Genomic DNA, 23,199 nt, shown 5'->3' with positions numbered 1-23,199 from the left:
CACAAGTTCCGCATACGCTGGCCATAAGTTCTCGGCATGCTCCGTGATCGTTGACACACGTCGGACACACGTTACTTGTAAGTTACTCGTAAGTCGAAACACGTCGAGGTAATGTTTAGCATACCCAAAACTTAATTTTTAACCTATGAGTAACGTGCTTTGAACCTATGAGTAGCATGCTTTGAACCTATGTGTAACGTATCTCAAACGCACATTGTCGTATGTAGACTAATTTGATTGACGTCTTCCGGACAACCACAGAACTTACTGAACGTGTTTCTAACTTACATCTACCGTATAATGGTGATTTGGCAGCGTTTAGGGGAATTGGTATATACAAATGGACTTCACAAGAGGAACCCTTCAGTGTTCCAGACTCCATGTTGAGTAGATGTCAATGTCAGTAGTATCAGTAGTAGTAGTATTAGGTGAGTGTGTCAGTCGTAGTAGTAGTAGTATTGGTAGTAGTAGTAGGTCCATGTCAGTAGTAGTAGGTGAGCGTGATGGGGAGTGTGTGGATGATGATGGATCCTCGTTGCGTCCACGAATAGGAGACTACTTTGCACCATTGTTCGATGTTCTTTTCAGCTAATTTTTTTTTCTCATTCCCACGATGAACTATTTTTTTGTTTCAGTTTTTAAAGTATTCAAAACGACTTGGACAAATGCATAATGTACTAGTAATGAACACAGAATGCTTCGATAACTTGTAGATAAGTTATACCAATGATTGATTAGCGTGTTTTAGGCGTCCACAACCTATGCCCAATGATAGTCTAACGTATGCATAGCGTGGCAGCGTATCGTCGACGATTATATGAGGTTTTCTATTCATAGGCTGCAACTTCACTTTTAATAAATGCCTGTCACTTGCCTATTGTTTTTGGACGCTGGTGCTCGGCAATTGAAATATTTTTCATTGAACGAGTTAAATCACTTCCACAGCACTTCAGTCACGGCACCAACAGCAGCAGGCTCAGTGCCAGCCTCATGCCAGGCTCAAGCGGATCCCTGTAGAAGGTGTACTGCTTGATTATCCTTGGACCCACTCTGGCTAGCAGCTCGTCGAACATCGCTGGGGGCATTCGCAGGAAGTTTATAAAGGATGCATGGTCCTCTTTCCGGAGTTCCACCATGAGCTGGTCATATATGCCGTAATGGGGTCGCCTCCTGATCCATGGTCTGACCCAGTACCTTCTCCTCCGTTCACGTCTTCTTCTCCCGGCTCTATTGGCACGCAACTGGTGCAGTGTCAACTCGATGAGGTTATGTTGATGTTCGAGGACAGGTAGGTATTGTCGTCTCAGCCTTGCCGTATCCTCCATCTCTCGGAATGACATGGACATGTACTCACCACGAAGTCTAAAAAAAGACGGGTTCCTCCTGCGAAGCCCCTTTTTATATACCAATTCCCCTAATCGCTGCCAATACGCCATTATACGGTCTCTGTAAGTTAGAAACGTGTTCTGTGGTCGTCCTGAAGACGTCAAATACGTATTTGTGCATAGGACATGCTTTACAAATAATTCCCAAGCACGTTACTCATAGGTTATAAATAAGTCACGGGTACCCTAAACATTGCTTTGACGTGTTTCGACATATGAGGAACTTTCAAGTAACGTGTTGCGAAGTGTGAACAATGTTCGTGCAGCGTGCTTACAAAACGTTACTCATAGGTTAGAAATAAGTTTCAGGTACGCTAAACATTACCTCGACGTGTTTCGACTTATGAGCAACTTACAAGTAACGTGTAGTCGACGTGTGTCAACGATCGCATAACGTGCCTACAACTTATGGCCAGCGTAGCGGAACCTGTGAGTCATACGCCGGCATATGTCGTAAAATTTCAAGCATGCAAAAATTTGAGGACAACCCAAAAGTACAACGTTTAAAGCCAGCGTACTACGACATATGGCAGTGTTTTTCAGCGTGGTCTTAACGTATACAAAACGTACCCATAACGTATTCTACGTGTGCCAGCGTTTTAGACAAATTTTTCATAAATCGGCATACGCTGGCTAAATCGTCAAGATGTAACAGCAGCTTTAGACCAATGAATAACCCAGAGGACTTCAGGTTGTGGACCCAGTCTTGTTGAGATTTCCACTTGGAGATTCTTCTTCAATGTCGACTTGGTCTTTGCTATTCTCATCTCCCCCTTTTCATCGAACATTGATGTTGGCACAGGTGCAAGCTCGTACTCTAAGACGTCACATAGTTTGATGTTTCGACTTTGTTGGAGTCCCATGACCCTGGAGTAGATGAGATTTAGATCACAAACCTCAGTAGATCCCACACGCATGACTTTCCGTGTCACTGCCATAGTTATGACTTGTTTAGATAAGGGAGCGTTGAATCCTGTTGGCCAGCTTTCTTCATACGAATGCATATGTGCTCAGCCAATGTCAACTGCCCTTGGCGCGTTCACCTTCTCCGGTCCAATTCTGCCAGTTACAATGTTGACAACTCTGTCTGAATGTTCGTTTGGGTCAAGTGGGTCGATATAGAACTGGAGTTTTCTCCTTATCTTATCTCGGTCCTCTACATCAGATCGTATGCGTGATGGCTTCTCTTCCTTGTGAATGGTCACCTCTGTGACAATGTGCCCCTCAGACCTATCTGTGAGATCGTGGACTATCTGACTAAACGTGTGCATACTATAGGCCCACTTCTTCAGTGTAGAAGGCTTCAGTGTAATGCCAACGATTCCATGTATGCCATGACCGTAGCGCATGAACGTGGACTCGATGTACATATCCGACCATATGCCGCTCCATAGGCCCTTCTTGTGCCGCATCATGTGATCTTTTAAGAACATTTCCAGAATGTCTCCATGAAGCCTTTCCATCGATCGAAGGTAGTAGAGCCCATATCTATCATAGTTGTGATGTCCAGCCACGAAGAAGTAGGGGAGCATCTCCTTCATAGCCCAAAGATGCAATGGCCAGTCTCCTTCACACTCAGCACGAACAAACGCCATCATGATGAATACAGGTTTCACAAGGTTCTCTGCCCATAGTTGTGTGGTCATGCTCTTTGTTGCTTTGGTTTCAAGAGTGTCCATTAAGTCTTCATGACTTTCTGCCTGAGCCACGCTGGAACGAAGGATCTCCTCAGTCACCAATCACAGGGCCCTGAAGTTTTGGGGAAACTTTTTTCCACCAAGCATTTGAGCAACACCTCCAAAGGCAGATTTCATCACGTCTTCCAGCCCACTTTCAGCCATCAAGTTCTCCACACAACCGATGAAACTCATAAGGGCATGCATGCCGCCCAGCCTTGGTATGAATTGGGTAAATCGCTCAGAATAAACCCATTTAACATTAACGGCCACTCGATACAGCTGTTGGTCGTTTGTGAATATGGTTACGGTTTGTCCACACTGAGGTTAAGCGTTTTCCCTCCATTGCTGTAAACATCATGTCCGGATCAGCTGGATCCATATCTATGAGCGGTGTATAAATGGCCCTCGTTGCAGGTTGGATGGATCGTCCTTGCTCTCTGCAGAGCTTCGTATTAAAGCCACCAAACTCTGGTGTGTTCTGATCAGAAGTGATTTGCTTCAGAAAAGAGAAATCCATAACTTGAACTCTCCTAAGTTGTATAGCTTGATGAGCCAATATGCAGAGAGGTAACACCACACGTGTGGCTTCTTCAACTGGCATCACTGGTTTCTCAGGTCCCTTGGACCTTTGAACCGAAATGTCTTCTGTCACAGGTGTCTTCATTTCATCACGGGTCAATCGTCTGATGATGGCTTCATCTTCAGATGTGGAAGATATCTCCTGATCTTTTATGGTAAGTAGTACTGCAAGAGAATGTGTTGAAACGAGTCCATTCTGGGATGAGATATTTGTGTCGAAGTTGTCAGCAACAACCTGAACGAGGCCACGTTCAGCATTGGCGATTCCCCTAATCCGGGAGTGAACAGTTGCAGCCTTTGCTGCTGATCCCTTGAAACGCTGAAACTCATCATAGGAAGAGGTCACACGATAGTTGTACAACTGATCGACGAGGCTTTTACGACTGACGAACTCCCAGTGCTATGTGGAGTGTAGTTCGTCAATTGGTGATCATATTCATTATGATGTTTCCTCTCAGAGCTCCTGGAAGTGTGCAGTCCAGTTTAGCTGATATTTTGGAGAGTAACAATTGAAGGGTTGAACTCACTGCTTCATTCGCAATATCTATATTAATTCTAGTCTGATAGGAACTGGGGTCGGACGACAACTGCTTAGATTCCTGTGCAACCTTCTTGGCAATTCGTTCTATGGAAACATCAATGGTGTCATCTTCATCTGATGCTACTAAGTTGATAGCAGTAGACGCTCTGCTGCGAAACAAGATTAAACTAGCGACACCTTCACCAGACAGAACAAGAAGCTCAGAGCCAAGTATATCCAACAATTTGGATAACAGGGTTCGTCGAGAGTATAGCTTTCCTCCATGATCCATGATCCTTGTACATGTTGTAGATTTCTACTGAATTCCAGATGCGCAACATGTCGTCTTTCATCAATAGGATGGGAAAACTGACAGCTGGCTCAATGTCCTGAGTTTCTCTGCCACTGTGTGCTGCTGCTGCAACATAACGGGGTGCCATGAAGGACTTTCTGCAGTCATCGTGATATCTCGCATCAGCAGCATGAAGATCGCTGATTGCACCCATTAATCGTATGTTGACCTGGCATCCTTCTTCATCCTGGCGAGAATCGATAACATCTGGAATAGTTTGTTTGAAAGTTGTCCGATCATCCCGATCTGCAGTCGTACAAAGGAGAACTCGCCGCCAACGATTAGGATTCTTCTTATCAAAGTCCATGATGCACTTTTCTCCGCAAAAAATGCAATGTTCTTTAAAGTCCAATACTGTCGTCTTTGAACGGCGGCTTCTTTTGCTTGTTGAAGCATCTTCCAAACAGACATTACTCATTCGTTTCAAGTGTCTTTCTATGTATGAGCGTGATGTGTATGTTGACACAATCTCTATGGCATTTGAGCTCGACAGATTCGTCTGCCTGTAATCTCTGTTCAAGCTCTTCATGTACACCATCTTGTCTTGCTTTGCTTGAACCAACTGTTACCAGAGGTTTTCCAGCTTTAATTACAGGGGCTGAAGAAACAGTCTCCCATGGTGATGGAGCCTCAACTTGAAACAATAGAGGTAATTATAAACATCAGTGAACATTTAATTTCTTTGTTCGTATTTTTAAAAAATTCTCAGGAAACAGGTTCCACCCTGTGTACTTTTAAAAATCAATAAAATACACAGTTGCTTTCAGACAGATCATGTTAAATATTAATAATAAAAACTTACTTGCAAATAATATTGATCATTCTACTGTATCAGAGGACATTACTCTTACTTAAAACTCAGTTCTCCATGTTTCTTTTATTACATTACAAGCCTCAATTTACTTGATCAGAAACAGTTCATGCTGTTGATCTTCTGAGGTCAGCCATTTCTTCACAACTGTACTGGCAATAAACGGCTCTGCGCAAGTTATTTTCAAACAGTTTAGTTGTTGTATAACTGGACTGCAAAAACGCCGATCGGCGCGGACAAATTCAGGGGGAAGGGTTATACTAATTTGCATATTAATGAGCTAAATTAAAATATTATCAAATTGTAAGTGGGTTTATCATGACCAGTGACCCGAAAAACATGGGTTTGGACACCTCAACCAGGATGTTTGGATGCTTACTTCTGGAGATATTAAGAAAAATTGTTATTTTGATAATGGCGACTGCTAATTTGCATATTAATGAGCTAAATTTAAATGTTATTAAATTTTAAGTAGGTTTATCATGACCAGTGACCCTAAAAACATGGGTGTAGACACCTCAACAAGGCTATTTGGATGCTTACTTTTGGAGATATTAAGAAAAATAGTAATTTCGACAATGGCCACCGCTAATTTGCATATTAATGGGTTTCTACAAAAATGCTCAAGGGTGCCAGAGTGGCATCAATCGGAATATTTATTCAGATGGTCCGATGATCACAAAAATGCAGGAAAAACATTGTGCGGACCCTAATGCAAGGTCATCTTGAAAAATGGTGTTTGACATCCGGACTATAAAGTTTCATAGAGAGGTAGGCAGGACGATGCCAGTCAGATTGTGAACTGGATTTTAGATGGGTGGACTGGCAAGTGAAAATTATAGTGGGCAAAAATTATACCTCATTATGTGGGCAATGCTATCCAATGAATAAATATCACTTGTAGGTAATCTCTTTTTAAACTAGAAGGGCACTCTGGCAGAGCGCATACCTCCACCACATAACGCCTGATCCATGAGAACATATCGGGCCCAATCCATTTTTTTTTATTTTATCGTTTTTGGCCCTATCTATCAATGGTGAAGAATCACTTTCAAAATTCGAGTAGCCGGATCCAGATCTGGATCTTCACCAAAATCTAATCAATTTGTCGTGGTCACGCACCCAACCTGTCCACCAAGTTTCATCTGAATCCCTACACAACTTTTTGTGATATCGTGCTATATATTGTTTTCGGCCCCATCTCTCAATGACGAAGAATCACTTTTAAAATTCTAGTTTCCGCATCCGGATCTTCACCAAGGGGGTGAAAACATAACCTCCTTCACCTTCGGTGGAGGTAATGAAGAACACCAGCAGCATTTTGCTGACAGATTATCCATGCAATACACTTCATACCTTTTGCTTTTGATATTCAACAAGGAGCTGATACCCCATTTGTCCTGCCTTTTGGGGTGTATGAGGAATGGATCTGTGTAATATTGTTGTGGTTCGGGGCGAGGAGCAACCTCCAGGTGGAGCAGTAGAGTCGTCTCCCACCGAACACCCAGGATTTAGGTCGTGACTCTCGGATAAGTCCGAAAGGTCACGGGTCCCTTAGCGGACCGTGGTCGCCAATATTTTGACGGCGTGGGCTAGGGTTAATTGCCAAATTTCAATATACCTAAGTAACCATGCAGTCTCGCTACCGGGGAAACCACACCCTCGACGGGCTCTGTCGAATTGGGTCGCTCTAGCGACCTCAGTCCAATATAACCGAGCGGAATTACCAGAGTCCGTCGGACCCAAATTAACAATTTACGGCATGAACGGCTTTACTATGTCTCAATACGCACCGTGCTAGGCCAATGAAAGAAAGCACAGAAAACGAGCTGGTACATTTAACATAAGGGTTTATTTTATAAGGGAGGGGGACACAGAGAGCAGAGTTAAACCGACTAAAAGCAATGCAGGTATGTACAAGGCATTTAAACAATTCTACTTAACGGTCTGGCGCCACACACACACACACACACACACACACACACACACACACACACACACACACACACACACACACACACACACACACACACACACACACACGAGAACTGGGCCAGCCGGCCTTTATTGAGGCCCCCAGCTCGGAAGGAAAGGTGAGCCGGCCGGCCTTTATTGAGGCCCCCAGCTCGGAAGGAAAGGTGAGCCGAAGGCCAGGGTCTGGCATGCACCTGTCCGCCTCGTGCGGTGTACGGCAATCTGGTCGCGTGGTGGAACTCGAACCCACAGCTTTCATGCAGCGCCAAGCACCAGGGACCGTGCTCTCCAAGTGTCCACGCACCAATCAACCAAGACCAAAGGGAAGATCAGAGATGACGATGACTGAGGACCAGATGAACCAGCCAGCACCAAGACCCGCGACCCCCAAGATGACCAACCTCCCCAGCCTGGCGTTTCTTTCTATCCTCTTGTCCAGGGTGAGAAAATCGCCATCTGAGGCGATCTCCACCCTCATTGGCCGGGTTGTTGTGGGAAAGTCGCCCTCTGTGGCCATCTCAACGCTCATTAGCCGGGGTGTCGTGGGAAAATCGCCTTCTGTGGCCATCTCAACCCTCATTGGCCGGGATCTCGTGGGAAAGTCACCCTCTGTGCGTGATTGGACAAGGGGTGGAGTTGGAGTTGAGGCGATGAAAATCTCCACCCACGTACGTGGTCGAACGCACGTTGTCAATGGCGTCGGTGTGCGAAGTGAAGTGAAGGAGATTTGTTGTAAAAAAACTAACTATAAAGAAACTTTGCAGCGCACACATGTAATTCCCGTTAGACACAGGTAGGGGACCCTAACCATAAACACATACTTATCGAGATAACTAAACGTGGGGTCAACTGTATGTGTGAATGCAAATGGTTTCCAGATTCGTAACAATATGAAAGCTAAATCTTGAATGTTTTTTGAAATATTGCATACACAAGCCAAGTTACCGAGATAGTTGCCTTGGTAACAGAATTCAGCCAATCACCGCTATTATCTAATCATGTTGAGATAATGTCATGAGATATATATATATATATATATATATATATATATATATATATATATATATATATATATATATATATCTGCAATATGAAAGCTAAATGGTAAACTGTTTTTGAAACATCATGGACCCAAACGAAGTTTCTGAGATGGTTGCCATGGCAACATAACTCAGTCAATCACAAACATAATCTAATCAGGTTGAGATGATGTCATGATGTATAGATATCTGCAATATTAAAGCTAAATGTTCAACGGTTTTTGAAATATTGCGTACACAAAAGTACATGGACAATCAGTTGGATGGAGCTCACTTTCATGTCCCCTGTCTCCGACCTTGTCAGAGGGGCAGTGGACAAAAATATACCACAAAGTGTGATAAAGGATACTGATACTGGACAGTTACAATAGGACAACGCCAGGAGCATTTTAATGACCTAAAGATAACTCGCAAGATATTTAACCTCCGCCACCGAAGATCGGAGGTTACTGTTTTCACCCCTTTCTGTTTGTTAATCTTGCCGAAATTTTCGGAAAGATTGTATTGGTCGGTAAGTTAGTTTGTTTGTTTGTTTATTTATTTGTTTGTTTATTTGTTTGTTTGTCACTTTGTTTCATAAAAGTGTTTGTCGTCACCTATTTTTCGCCTTTAAATCACTCTGTAGAGCGCAATTCTCATTGAAATCTCTTGTGGTTACACATATCATAGTATTATTGGAATACCCTTCAGCACACATAATGGTCAAGGTCAAAGGTCAAGGTCACTTTGTGGTAAATCATGGAGTTCAACGAAACCCTAATTTTGGGAGTAATTTTGATCGAATCTTCTCAAAACTTTGTAGGAATGTAGCATATGGTATAGCGCTCAGCTGATAAGTTTTGGGTGGAGATCGGCCTTGACCTTCATGGTTAGCGCCTGAGGTCGAAATGTTTTGACCCCAAGGTCAATTTTTCAAATCTTAGTTACCATAGAGTAATACCTCATATGAAAGCCCTTGATGAGCGCTTTCCAGATCTGTAGTTTGTCAAGGAACCAAAAATGCTTCCTGCGATAACAGAACGTTCTCTAGCATCCATATATTATTGGTAGTTTTCAATCCTAAGATTAATCTTTAGATCATTATCAATAGACTCTTTCCACAAGTCTCTATAGGCCGAGCGATAGACTCTGATCAATGTGTCACAAGTATTTGTTTCAGTTTGCGCTTCACGTGCTTCGGTTTGGCAAGATTTTTCGTTCTATGAACGAAATTCTGGCTAGTTTGTTTGTTTGTTTGTTTGTGAACAGTATTACGGAAAAACTCCTCGACGGATTTTGACGAAACTTGGTGGGGGGGTTAGGTATGGTCCAAGGATCATGCCATTAGATTTTGGACTTTGTCCTCCCCCCCCCCCCAAAAAAAAATTGTTAAAGAAAAAAAAATTTTTCTTTGTTTTTTTTGCATTTCTACATGCTTTCAGTGATTTCCAACCCCCCCCCCCCAAAAAAAATTGTTCGAGGAAAAAAAAAAAATTTTTTTGCATTTCTACATGTTTTAAGTGATTTCCACCCCCCCCCCAAAAAAAAATTGTTAGAGAAAAAAAAAATTTTGCAACTTTTTTTTCAACAAAATTTCGATTTCTTTTTTCTGCATTTCTACATGTTTTTAGTGATTTCCAACCCCCCCCCCCCCCCAAAAAAAAATGGAGAAAAGAACTATAACTGTCAGCACTGTTGACATCATATTTGATGAATAAGATATAAGGTTCACTTGATTGACCCAGCAGTATTGGTGGCGGAGGTTTAGCACTCTCCCGAGTGCTCCCCCTCTCGTTGATGTACTGTGTTTACATCCTGTGGGTTTTCTTTGTTACCCTCGCCAGAAGAGAGGTATTGCATTTGAGTCAGTATGTTTAACTGTCTTGTCTGTTTGTCCTCACAAAACATGAGTACTGGTTTGTGGATTAAGTACATTAGACAATTTAGGACCATAAGACCCCCCCCTCCCCCAAGATCCTTTTGACTATTTACAACCTGAAGACCCTTAAAACCCCTTCAGACACTTCGAGTTTAGAGCCTTTCGAACTCTAACATCCTTTTAGACCCTTTATATCCCGAAGACCCTTTTAAAGTTTTGGGGGTAGATGGAGGAATTTCATAGGAAAGTTAGGATTGACTAGAGTTGTTTGGCTCCTGGACATGTAGGAGACATCTCGATGTAAATGAAGTAGGGAAACTGCGAGCTTAAGTGTTATGTGTCACCACACGGGGAAGGAGGCTGGTGTTAATTAGATATGGATTAAGGATAAGTTCCCCCCGTAAGTAATTGCCTCCTGTGACTTATTCATATGTTTTTGTTTTACAAACCAGCAATGATGGAGTTATGCTTTTATAACAACAACTATAACACAAGCTAGCCAAACGTGCTGAGCAGGCTGAGGCCCTGCCTTCCCAAGTTTCGTGCAAGCAAGCCATGCCTCGGAGGTGAACAATTGTTTGGTGTGACGTCGAAGAGAGATCGGTAGCGAACGCACGAGTTCGGTGTGAGGGATGGAGTTGTAGTCGCGAGAGGAACGTGGCTGGGATGGATGATCTCACTTTGCTCTCCACTGAGCACAACGAAATGGCTTTCCTTCGATGCATGAAGAACATGGCGTGATTCTCATGTTCATGCTGAGGTGAATTGGCTCACATGGTGGAGCAAGACGCTGGCCATTGACTCTTGGCTGGTCGTGAGAGATGGACCTCAAAGCCTCGTGTATATCACCGAAGAGATGGCGCCAATTTGAAAAGCAGTGGGTCGGTAAGCACGATCGACGAAGAAGCAGAACGGTGGTCCCTGAGCCTTGGTGTTGAATATTGCCTCACAAATCGCATGACATTCATTTTTCCTGCTGCAAGAGAGAGGCTTGCCACCATTTTTGGGCGCGTCTACACGTGCAGGACAAAGCATCTCAATTCCAAGTTCCATAAAGACCATCTCTGGAGCAAGTGCCAGAATTAAGGGAGGATTTTATTTTATTTTGTTTCCCCCTTGTCTGTATTTAATTCGTGGTGGGTTTAGGATCCAAGGATCCTGAGTTCAAATCCCACTAGGCTGTTGAATTAACACCAGGTGGGGTTAACTCGGCCTGTCATCCTTCCGAGGTCGGCAAAATCAGTGCCAGCATGCTGGTATCCTGTGTCGGAGTGGCGACCTATCCAGGATTGTGCCCAATAGCCCAGTAGACTGCTTAAGTAGTACCAATGCTCTGCACAGAGTATGGTCCCCATGGATGGATGGATGAGACATGTGTTGGTCCCCATGGGTCTGGAACTGTGAACCAGAATAGCACTAAGTTCCTTGACTTTGCATGAAGTCATGGACTTATGGTGGCTGCTTCATGGTTTCAGCGCCCGGAGGCTCATCGCTGGACTTGGTATTCCAATGCTCGTGGTGTGGCAAAGGAGATTGATCATGTGCTCGTTTATGGTTGCTGGAGGATGATCCAAAACTGTAGGCTTTACCAAAGTGCTCAGTTCCTCAATACTGGCCACAGGCTTGTGGTAGCAACTCTGAAGTTTCAGCTTAAATCTGGGAGAATGGTACCTTCCCAGCCAAGGCTGGGTTGGCAAACTCACGGATGAGAGGGGAGCTGAGGAGTTTGTGAACAGGCTGAGTGGGGATTTGGGGGGGTCTGGGTGCTTTGGGGAATCCTGAAGAGTTGTGGAGTGCCTTCAAGACCACCATCCTTGATGTTGCCGGTGATGTCTTGGAACTCACCATCGGGCGAAGAAGAATTATCTCAAGGGACACTGGATACCATTGACCAGAGTTGCAGGGCCAGGCTTAATGGCAGAGCTGAGCTGTTCAGGGAGTTGAGGCGTAAAACTGTACGTGCTTTGAGGGTGGACAAGGAGGCCTGTATGCGAGAATCTGTGAGGGGTTGTGCATCACCTGTAGTCAGGTGATTCTCCTCCTGCTTACAGGGGAATTCGCGCATTGCGTTCCTCCAAGCCCATCCCTTGGTGTGCTGCAGTTAAAGTGGAGGGTGGTGGGGTTCCGAAGTGAAGGTCGGAGGAGTCTGACGTGAAGGCCCGCTGGGCTGGTTACTTTGAGCAGCTGTACCAGGCTGATCCACCAGCTGTTGAGTTAAATGTCAGGGGTTTTGCTATCCCTATTGCTGACCCTCCAATCAACTGATCCACCTTCGCTTGTGGAAACACAGGCTGCAGTGAACTGGTTGAAATGGGGTAAAGCTCCTGGGATCTGTGCCATCCATGTTGAACATCTCAAGGCTGGTGGAAATGCTGCACTCATGTCGTTGCATGTCATTCTGTTGGAATACAGGCATCATCCCAACTGACTGGAAGTGGAGCCTTGTTGTTCCTCTCTGGAAAGGGAAGGGTGATCGCCAGGACTGCAACAACTACTGAGGGGTGATGCTACTCTCAGTGCCGCGCAAGGTCTTTGATCGGATAATTATTGATGGGGTTCACCACCATCTGCTTGAGCACCAGTGCCCAGAGCATTCAAACTATACACCAAAGGGGTCAATGATTGACTGTATCCTTCGGGTCCTCACTGAATGGCAGATGAATTTTGGCAGGGGCTGCTTGCAGCCTTTGTTGATCTCTACAAAGCCTTCAATTCAGTCAATCAGGATGCCCTCTGGAGGATTCTTGGACTTCGTGGGGTGGTCCTGAGAGTCAAAACTATACTCTGGTACTGAGAGTGCAGTGAGATGTGGTGATACCATCTCCGACTTATTTCCGGTTGTTACTGGAGTTCGTCAGGGGTGTGCACTGGCCCGCACATTTTTCAGCGCTTGTATGGACTGGATTCTGGGGAGGATGTTTGAGAGATCAAGCTGTGGTGCATTGTTTGGGAATGTCAAGATCTCTGACCTTGATTTCACAGATGATGCAGTCATCTTTGCTGAGACTCCCGATATCCTTTTGGGGGCCCTCAAGGTTCTGAATGAGGAGTCAGAGCCGCTGAAATTACGGGTTTCCTGGGTTAAAACTAAGGTCCAGGCTTTCAATGACATCTTGGATGCTACTATCTTGCCTGTACCTGTTTGTGGTGAGGATGTTGTGGTCACAGAGAGATTCACTTCCCTTGGCAGTTATATTCATGGCTCTGCTGGCTGTGAGCCAGAGGTCAATATACGTCTGGATCGAGCCTGGGGAGTCATGGATTCACTGGATCATGGGGTGTGGCACTGTCAGTACCTGTACAGGATTAAGAAAGTCTGAGTTTTCAGGTTCTTTGTGCTTTCAGTCTTGCTCTACAGATGTGAGACTTGGATTCTGACCAGGGATTTGAGACAGAGACTTAATTCCTTTGGTATCAGGTCTCTTCGGAGAATCCTTTGCTATTCCTGGTCAGACTTTGTGTCCAATGAGCGGTTGCTCAGAGAGACTCAAATGGCATTTGTTACCTGCATAGTCCGTGAGCGTCAGCTGTGGCTGTATGGACATGTGGCTCGTTTTCCTGACGCTGATCCTGCTCACCAGATTCTCTCAGCAAGGGAACCTCGTGAGTAGAGTAGTTCATTGGGCCGACCACATGCCTCGTGGTTGCAGCAGGTTGATCAGCATCTCAAGGAGATAGGGATGGGTCAGACATCTGCCTGTGGGATGACCAGACGGAGGCCCCTGGAGTAACGGTGGAAAGTGGACGCAGACGCGTTGCTCTGGCGCATGCTCTCATACCTGACCTGACCTCTAAGACCCTTTAGTTCCTCTTAGAGACTTAGACCCTTTACAACTCCGAAAACCCTTCGAGTCCTTTTTACCATTTAGAGCTTCCCACACCTTTCAGACGTTTTAATACTCTGTGTACCTCTTTAACCTTGGACCATTTTTCGACATTTTAAGACCCTTTAGACCCCTTCAGGTAATTCTGACCCGTTATACCTTAAATTACACCCCTTAGACCTTTTAAGACCATTTTGACGCTCTTCGACACTTTGCTGACCTTTCAAACCTTTCGACCTTCACACATTTACATACAACTAGATCATTTAACCTTTGAATTGCAATCAACGACCTTTCATTTTGTACATCCTTCTATTTAATTTTTTGCCACACAAAATACGTACACAAAACAAGTCCTGGCAAGGGTCTACAATCTGATTGCTCTTTCTTGTTTGTTTTTGTTTTCTGTGGCTGAATAGAAGTGCCGGATCAGTTGGACATTAGGACGAAAACGCAGCAGCATCTAAACTCCTATGCTGAGAGTGGGTTACGGACCCTTTGTATTGCTAAGAAGGTGAGGAATGCAGAATTGTATTTTGGATATAATGAACATTTGGATTATCGAGTATAATTTAAATTTCTGGAGCAATAAATTATGTAAGCCCTTGGTTGGGGGGAGGGTGGAGGTGGTTGGAGGAGGGGTCGGATGTGTTACCAGTCACTTGGTAATCCTGGAGGCATGTTAATTGTAATTGAAGGCCACAGCATGTAGCCACTGTGCTGCAGGGACCTGATATCACAATTGCAACTTTTTCAAGTTGGAATAGATTGTGGGATTTGACATGACATTGTCTTTTGGAATTTTGCAGCATCTGGAAGTGGAGGATTATGAGAAGTGGTCAAAGCAACAGCGACAGGCAGAGGATGCATTAGAGCAGCGGGAGGAACTTTTGCAGTGTTTGGTGGCCAGCATGGAGGCAAATCTCACTTTGCTCGGTGTGTGTGACAGATGCTTAACCGAGGAAGGTCTTGTTTAAGAATATGATATTCCTGCACTAATGAATGACATAGTAAGGAGTCTGATTTCAATTTGAGTATGGCTTCGGAGGGAGAATATTGCATGAGATGTGTGAAGAAGATCATGTTTGGGTTGGTGTATCATCCAGACTGGCAGACTTCCACAAATTGGCCAACTTTGGCTGTATGACTCCAAAATCGAGTCATTTATACGGTTGGATAATGGAATATAAAAAATATTTGCTTCTTTCACTTTTATTCTTCCCTGTTATGCCTGGTGTTGACCTAATGGTTTGGGCGGCGAGCTTTGGATCCTTGGGTCCTGAGTTAAAATCCCACTCATCTGTTGAATTAACACCAGGTGGGGTTAACTCGGCCTGTCATCCTTCTGAGGTTGGCAAAATCAGTGCCAGCATGCTGGTATACTGTGTCGGAGTGGTGATCTGTCCAGGATTGTGCCCAATAGCCAAGGAGACTGCTTAAGCAGCACCAACGCACTGCACAGAGTATGGTCCCATTCCCCTCCTCTCCTTCCCTGTTGACAATGATAATGGAAATTGTGGCTGTTAATCTCATTTAATTTAATTATTTTGCATGTTTGCAAAGCATGAGTTTGTGCAATAATTTTTCCACTTCTGTGTGAACCATGTAAATGTTTTGTGCTTTTATTTTTCAACCTTATATCACCCAGAGCATCAGTTTGGCTATCTCCACTCTCACAACAATGGATGAAAACTCAATCTCAAATGAGAGATCAGAGCCGTCCCTCTGGAGTCGACACATCTCGAGCATTTGATACAGTCTGACACCCTGCCTTGATCTCCAAACTCTCTGCTTATTGCATCCAAGGCCACCTCCTCCCATGCCTCAGTGACTTCTTCCACACTTGCAGTCAGCTTGTAGCTCTTACTGGGACCCTCTCATTTCCTCCCCCTGACATGGCTGGAATGCCCAAAGGCAGTGTCTTGGACCAAATCTTGTTCCTCATCTTCAACAATTATTTTTCTGATTTCCCCAGATCAAGTGTGTGTCCACCATCAGAAAAGCCAGAAAACAACATCTGGTCAACATCAAAGCTGAACTCTCAAACCTGTCTCCTTCAAAGACCTGGTGGTGCCTTCTTAAGTCTGTCTCTGGACTATGCTCCCCATCCAGCTCTTCCCTCACTTAAAATGGTACCACAACTGGTTCTGCTTATGAGAAAGCCAAATTCCTCAATTCTGTGTTTGCTTCAAAATATCATGTGCCCAAATCCTTACTCCAAACACCCACTGTACCCTCTCATACCCAACTGCTCATGGATACTGTGTCTGTCTTTCCCACTTGAGGTGGAGAGGTTTCTGGCAAACCTGCAACAGGCTCAGAAGGCATCAATGCTTGTGTCCTAAGAACGTGCTTTGTGGGGGTAAAAGAAAGAAAGGTGATAAAAGAAAAACGTGATAAAAAGAAAGGAAGGAAGTAAGGTTTGTGTGTGAGTACATGGGCACACGTGGTGAAACTGCAAACACCAACTTGCAATGCTAGTTAGCCCTGGCTCCCCGCACGAAGGGCAGGATCTCCCAAGAATCCTTTTTTGTCCTTGCCCCATAGATTAGCCATCACAGCAAAGATTGGTATTCCTGTCAGTAAAGCAACAGGTCTTATATGCTAGTTTCTCCGAAGTGTTAGCTCTGCACATAGTAAGGTGAAAACCAGTCACAGAAGAATCGGGGCTTGCCCCACACTTGTAGTACGATGCAGGTGGTTCTAGCCTCTTCTTTTAAAATCAACTCAATCGATAAAATTGCCTGGAAACAGAATCTCTTAGCCGGTGACCCGATCAAATGCTATTCTCCTCAAACGCAGAGTGTCAGGGGTAAGCAGTAGCACATCGAGGGTAAACAAAATGCAGTCATGGATACTCTCACCTAAATGTTCCAACAACTGGTCAGGGTAACTGATGTTTTTGGCAGCTATGTCATTTTTCTTGGCCAATCAGTGCAGTTTGTATTATTGCAGTTGCAAAGCAGCTGTATGCTGGCATCTGATTCAGAGCTGTGCCGTAAACACCAGTCGGGATCAAGTTAACTAAAAGAGGGCAATCCTTTTTTTGCAGTAGGTTTACATGACAAGTTAGTTTTATAAGTTTGCTTCTCAATGCAGGGCAATCTGGTGTATGCATTTAGCGTGTTTTGTTTGTAAAATGATATACCTATTTATTTCTCCTTATGGTTGGATTTACCATTACAGTTTTCTTCGTGTGATGGTTGGGAAAGGGGAAGGGGGAGAGGCACTATCCCAAAACATGCCAGTAAGAGCTGGTATAATGCACTCGTCATTGTATGAGTTAATTGAAAGCTTTGACCCATTTGTGATGCATTGGTTTCAGGGGCAACTGGTGTTGAAGATCGGTTGCAGGATGGCGTTGCACAGACCATTGACGCACTGCGTCAGGCCGGTCTGCGGCTGTGGATGCTTACGGGTGACAAGCAAGAAACCGCCCTAAGTGTGGCTTACTCGTGTCAGCTTCTGCAGAAGCATGACAATGTTCGCTCAATTATCACCAACTCACCAGTGAGATGTACTCTTGTTTACCGACACAATGCCTATAAGCACAGAGCAGAGAACAAAATGGCATTGCCAATGAAAATTTTTTGCTTCTGTTTTGGGGGTTTTCTGCAAGTGTGGTGAAAATCTAAGCTCCTCATTTCCACTTTTTTGCTTTTGTTTTGGGAGTTTTCTGCAAGTGTGGTGAAAACCTGAGCTCCTCATTTCCACCTCATAAAGCTAAGTTTTTTTTGTTGTTGTTTGTTTTTAACCTGATTTGTCCTGTTTTATATGATTGTGTCCTGGCTCGGTGTTGCTGTTGTATTCCATGCAATATTTCAGGTTATTTGTTCGTTGTTTTACTTTTGCGTTTTTTTTCATTTCGTTTTATGTTGATCAAAGCCTATCCTTGGATAGAAAGGGTGAAAATTCTTTGTTTCCAGTTTTTCCTCCTTGGAGTTTCCTTCTTTTTTGTTGCATGTTTTGCATCCTGTTTTTGGCTGTTCTTTCATAATCATTTCAGTGTGTTAGCTCTTCCATGAGCCTCTACTATGTATAAAAAATGACATCTTCATGCTCGAGTTATGAAGAAGCAAAACTTATGCAGTTTTTACATTTTTTAAGCAAAAATAATACCTAAACTGTTTCACAAATTCTCTTTGTAAAGGTGTCATATAGCGATACTCTGGTGTGAAGGGGTATTACAAATCATAACTAGAGGGGGAGCACTCGGTAGAGTGCAAAACCTCCGCCGCCAATACTGCTGGGTCGCTTAAGTGAACCTGATATCCTATTCATTGTAGGTCAAAACGGATCAGACTCTACTGAACCACGATTGAATAAACTAAACTAGATCGACGCGCATGTAGAAATGCCCAAAAAAAAATCGAAATATTTTTGAAAAAAAAGTTGCAAATTTTTTTTTTCTCTAACAATTTTTTTTGGGGGGGGGGTGGAAGTCATGTAGAAATGCAAAAAAAAATTCAAATATTTTTCAAATAAAATCGAAATTTTTTTGAAAAAAAGTTGCAAATTTTTTTTTCCTCTAACAATTTTTTTTTTTGGGTTGGAAATCACTTAAAACATGTAGAAATGCAAAAACAAAAATTCAAATATTTTTTCAAAATGTCCGCCATAGCGGCCATATTGGACTTTGGACCAAGTCCAAAATCTAATGGCATGATCCTTGGACCATACCTAATCCCCCCACCAAGTTTCGTCGAAATCCGTCCAGGAGTTTTTCCGTAATACTGTTCACAAACAAACAAGCAAACAAACAAACAGAAAGGGGTGAAAACAGTAACCTCCATCCATCTTCGATGGCGGAGGTTAACAAGAATGGCACTTGATAGAGCACATACCTCCGCTAGGCTGAACAGTTTGTTTTGTAACCGACTGAAAGGCCGGATCTGCATCTGCATCTGGATCTTCACCAAAATCGAATCGATTTTTTTTTTTTTTTTTGTATACCTTGGTCGAGGCTCGTATGAGAGCTAACACACAACTCACAGCAAGGAGGCATGAGACAAGAGGGGCGGGAGTGGAAGGGACAAAACAGTGGGGAACAGACACATTAGGTGAACTGTGGAAGGGAGAGGGATGGGGATGGGACGGGGAACATGGCGAAGAGAAGATGGACATTTCAGGGACTTTCAGGAAGGAAAGTAGGAGAAATGAAGGAAGTGGGCTTGGGTGGATTATCGGGGGTAGAAAAGATCGAGGATTTGGATGGGGGAAGATAAGAGGTGGTGGTGAACAGCTGTTTTGAAAGCCTGGAGGGAAGAATGGGAAAGAATAGAGTGAGGAAGTTTATTCCAAAGGCGGGAAAAAGAGGAATGAAAGAGTGAAGATGAGCAGTGATTCGTGATTTTGGTAGTTTTACCAGAAGGGGGTTGTTGGCGGACCTTGAGCACCCTGTGGAAATGTGGTGGGGACAAATCGCAGAGAGAGCAGGGGGGGGCAAGGCTGGAGAGGAGTCGGTAGAAGACAGAAAGACCACCGACCAACCTGCGGTGATTGAGTGAGAGGCCCAAAGACTCAGCTTCATTGCGGGAGATGCCGATGATCTTAAATGCCCTGGTTTCGACAGCGTGAAGCCGAGAAAGGTGGGAGGCAGGAGCACCAGCCCAGAGGGGAGAGCAGTACTCCATCAGGCTACGGATAAAAGCTTTGTAAGTGGTCAGGAGCTCAAGAGGGCCGAGGAAGGACTTAGCACGACGGAGGATTCCCAGTTGGCGACTGGCTTTTGAGGCGAGGTTGGAAATGTGACTTTCCCAGGAAAGGTCATGGCAGATAGTGAGACCTAGAAGCTTGAAAGAAAAGACTTCTTCCAGAGGATTTTTGAGAAAGTGGATGGGGGGGTTTTGTAAACGGTCCTTTCGAAGAGACATAGTGAGAGTGTGAGATTTGTCTGGATTGAAAGACATGTTCCACGTGTTGGACCAGTTTGTGATTTTATCCAGATCTGCGGTGAGTGAAGAAGCTGCTGCTTGCCGGTCTGAGGGATTTGTCCTTGCCTCGCACCCAACCTGTCCAAGTTTCATCTGAATCCATTCACAACTTTTTGAGATATCCTGCTCGCAGACAGAAAAACAGACAAACAGGTGAAAACACAACTTCCATCCACCTTCGGTGGTGGAGGAAATAAAATCCCCAATTCTCTGCATGAAAACCATCGAAGTGGGGGAATTACCATTTGAAATAATAAACCTTGTTTGTGTATTTGGTTTATTTATATGCACTCCTTAATCACTGGATGGAATTTGTCGAAAACTGGTGGTTGTATTCACAGGGTACATGGGAAGGTTTTAAAGCGGATCAAACATTCAGGATGGTGGAAGTGACCCCAATTCTCTCTGTAAATGTGTATCATATAGCGCCACCTGGTGGAAGCCAGTAATACACGTCGTAATAACATACAATGGGATACTGCATAAGGAACTTTGGTGCTGGCTGAGTTTCATTCAGCCCATTATGGCTCTCCTCCACCAGCACCAGAGACCATCACCCATCCACCCAAAAGCTACCTACAAGCTATATCCCCTCTGCTGCCACTACCTTTCTTTGGAGACCATTCCATGCATTAACTACTCTTTGACTGAAAGACCCTTGTCTTGATACTGTCCTGTCTTCTGCTGAAAAAATATTCTGCACTTATTTTATCTTCCCCTTCATTATCTTAAACCTCTCTATCAAATCCCTTCATAACCACCACCTTTCTAAGTATAAAGGCCTGTCTCCTTCAGCCGCTCCTCATTGACCTCATGTAAGTGGGGGAACTGTGGATGGGTTCTTTGCTAGTTCATACTGGAATAAATAAAGCACATTAAAATGTGATTGTGATGGAAGGAACAGATTTGCAACTTGTTTATTTGTGACTGCAAACTAAATACAGCATTAACTTTTCTTTCCTTTTTAATTTTTGTTTGTTTGTTTGCCTCTGTGGTTAAGTGGTGTTAGAAAAGGTGCAGTTGAGCTGGGAAAAGGGGGATGGGAATAGTGAAGTTTTTATTTTATTTTAGGGCAGGTAGGGAAGTTTTAGATTTTGAGCCATTTTAAAATTTACCATTTTTTTTTCCTTAACTTAGAAACAGACCCCATCTAAACTGATCAGGATTTTATCAATATTCAATTTGAATTCTGAGTTCTGTTCCCACACTCAGCTCTTCGCTGAAATGTTGTTGTTTTTTAACCTGTGCATATTAGATTAAAGCAAAGCACTAGATGCTATGTGATGTAGTTTGAAAGGCTTGTTGTTGTTGTTTTCCGTTTTTTTGGTTTGTTCACCAGGAAGCATGTCAAATTCTTCTTAAAGAGGTCTTATCGGATATAACTTGGCAAGACAGAGAAACAACTCATTACACAGGTAAGTTTATTTTAACACACTCAAAATGCTTAACAATGAACATTTTTCTCTGTTTAACAACAAAAGGCTTTTTCTGGTGTTGCAGATTCCAACATGCCCCTCTCGTTGGACTATTGCTGGAAGAAACAAAGTTCCAATGATATCGAAGGAGTTGACTCCATGATCTGCCAGAGAGGGCTTTTGCTGGATGGAGAAACGCTGGAAATTATACTGAACTCTGGGCTGGAACTGGACTTCCTAACATTGGCGAACCGGTGCCATGCAGTGCTGTGCTGTCGCGCCACACCAAGCCAGAAGGCCTTGGTAGTTCGGTTGGTGCAAAAGAAATTGCATGCAGTGACCCTGGCAATAGGTGCATCAATAAATCTTTATTATTAGGGTACGAAGTCTTACAGGCCAATACCCGATTGTTTTTGTTCTTTTTTTAAAATTCTTATTCTTAATATTATTAACATTAGTCCTTTTTCATATTTTTTGCTTGCTCTATTAGTTGCTTATTTTTTTTTCTCAGCAACTGCTTGTCCAGTAGATCCGAAACTTTCAGCATAGGAGTAATCCCCCTCCCCCCCCCCCACTCCCCACGAACATTTTTAAAAATAATTTTGATGTATGGCAGCCATGTTGGAAAAAAGGAAAAACTTTGGACAAAACGTTAGATTCTGTCAAATCGTGTGATTAATTATGTCATCATTATCACAATATGTGCAACAAGGGTAGTGGATCATCACATATGTAAAGTATCACATCAGTAGGTTAAGCAGATTCAGAGAAATAATTTAAAAAAATATTTTCTTTGAAACCAGTGTGACTGCCACATCTCATGACTGATGATGACATCGCTATCAAAACCTTTAAAAATCCACTTTTCTCAAACCGCTCAAGCAAAGGATGCCAAACTTAATACGCATGATCGACTACCCTTGGGGAATATAGTTTGGAAATTATAACTTCATTGGTCACGTGGTCTTACTGGCAGCTTATATTGGATAAAAAAAACCTTGTCGATCAATGCAAAACTTTAAATATGTGGTCAACTACACATTCTGAATTCATTTTAATAAAGATGATGTCACGGGTCATGTGTCCAATCAAAGCGGGGCAGCTTGGGACCCAGCCATTACTGCTCGCAGGTGTAAAGCACACTTCTAGTTATTATTCTTTTTATTACTTTTGTCAAGTTGATGTTGCAACTTTCATGCTTCAACAAACATATTTTATAGTCCAATTATTTCAGTGAGTTTAATCTGAAGGGTCAAGGTGTGACTTCGCTGATCCTTCATTTCTTTTCCTATTGTATTGAATATATTGAAAATGTCATCCTCCTTTTTATATCCATATCAGCTGAAATACCTGTTCGACACCCAGAGAAATCAGAATAGGTCGGGGGGGGGGATGGAGGAATGGGTGGGATTGGGGGTAATGTGGAGGGGGTTGGTGAAGGGAGGGGAAGGAGACGGGGTCGAAAGTGGAGTGGGAGAGATACCTGGTCGCCCAGGTAAACCTGAGTTTGAGGGTAAGGATGGAAATTGGTGAGGTTGGTGGAGGCTTAAGTGTTAGGGTGGGGGAAGGTCAAAGTGCAAAACCATCTTGGAGGACTGGACACACTTGATGCCAATTTAGAGCCCCACCGTTCAGCCTCAACTTTTGCAGACATATCAACACAAAACTGCTGGAATAGACGTTTGCACTGCAGCAAAATATTGAAGTCACCATTATGTCGAAACATAAGCCGAAAAGAATAGAACTTCATGGTGGACACCTTGAACTGAGCAGGAGCTGATTGACTCTAGATTCCAAATGGAGAAGATGGGCTGTCGATCGGCATTGAT

The 23,199-nt window shown here is 43.6% G+C and overlaps 1 protein-coding gene across 9 annotated transcripts in view; it reads left to right on the top strand.

The window, feature by feature from the left end:
• LOC147010952 (phospholipid-transporting ATPase VD-like) overlaps positions 1-23,199 on the top strand; it is a 180,233-nt gene that overhangs the window by 97,969 nt on the left and 59,065 nt on the right. For all 9 annotated transcript variants that reach the window (XM_085860336.1, XM_085860338.1, XM_085860339.1 and 6 more), the window contains 5 exons: positions 14,442-14,536; positions 14,832-14,958; positions 17,348-17,532; positions 21,295-21,370; positions 21,456-21,722. In XM_085860336.1, coding sequence (XP_085716462.1) covers positions 14,442-14,536; positions 14,832-14,958; positions 17,348-17,532; positions 21,295-21,370; positions 21,456-21,722 — 750 coding nt within the window. The remainder of the gene's footprint in view (positions 1-14,441; positions 14,537-14,831; positions 14,959-17,347; positions 17,533-21,294; positions 21,371-21,455; positions 21,723-23,199) is intronic.

Source organism: Eptatretus burgeri, chromosome 16 (assembly GCF_056783735.1).
Source record: "Eptatretus burgeri isolate ZD-2024b chromosome 16, Ebu_testis_v1, whole genome shotgun sequence".
Classification (NCBI taxonomy): domain Eukaryota; kingdom Metazoa; phylum Chordata; class Myxini; order Myxiniformes; family Myxinidae; genus Eptatretus; species Eptatretus burgeri.
This window is presented reverse-complemented; position numbering and strand designations above follow the sequence as displayed.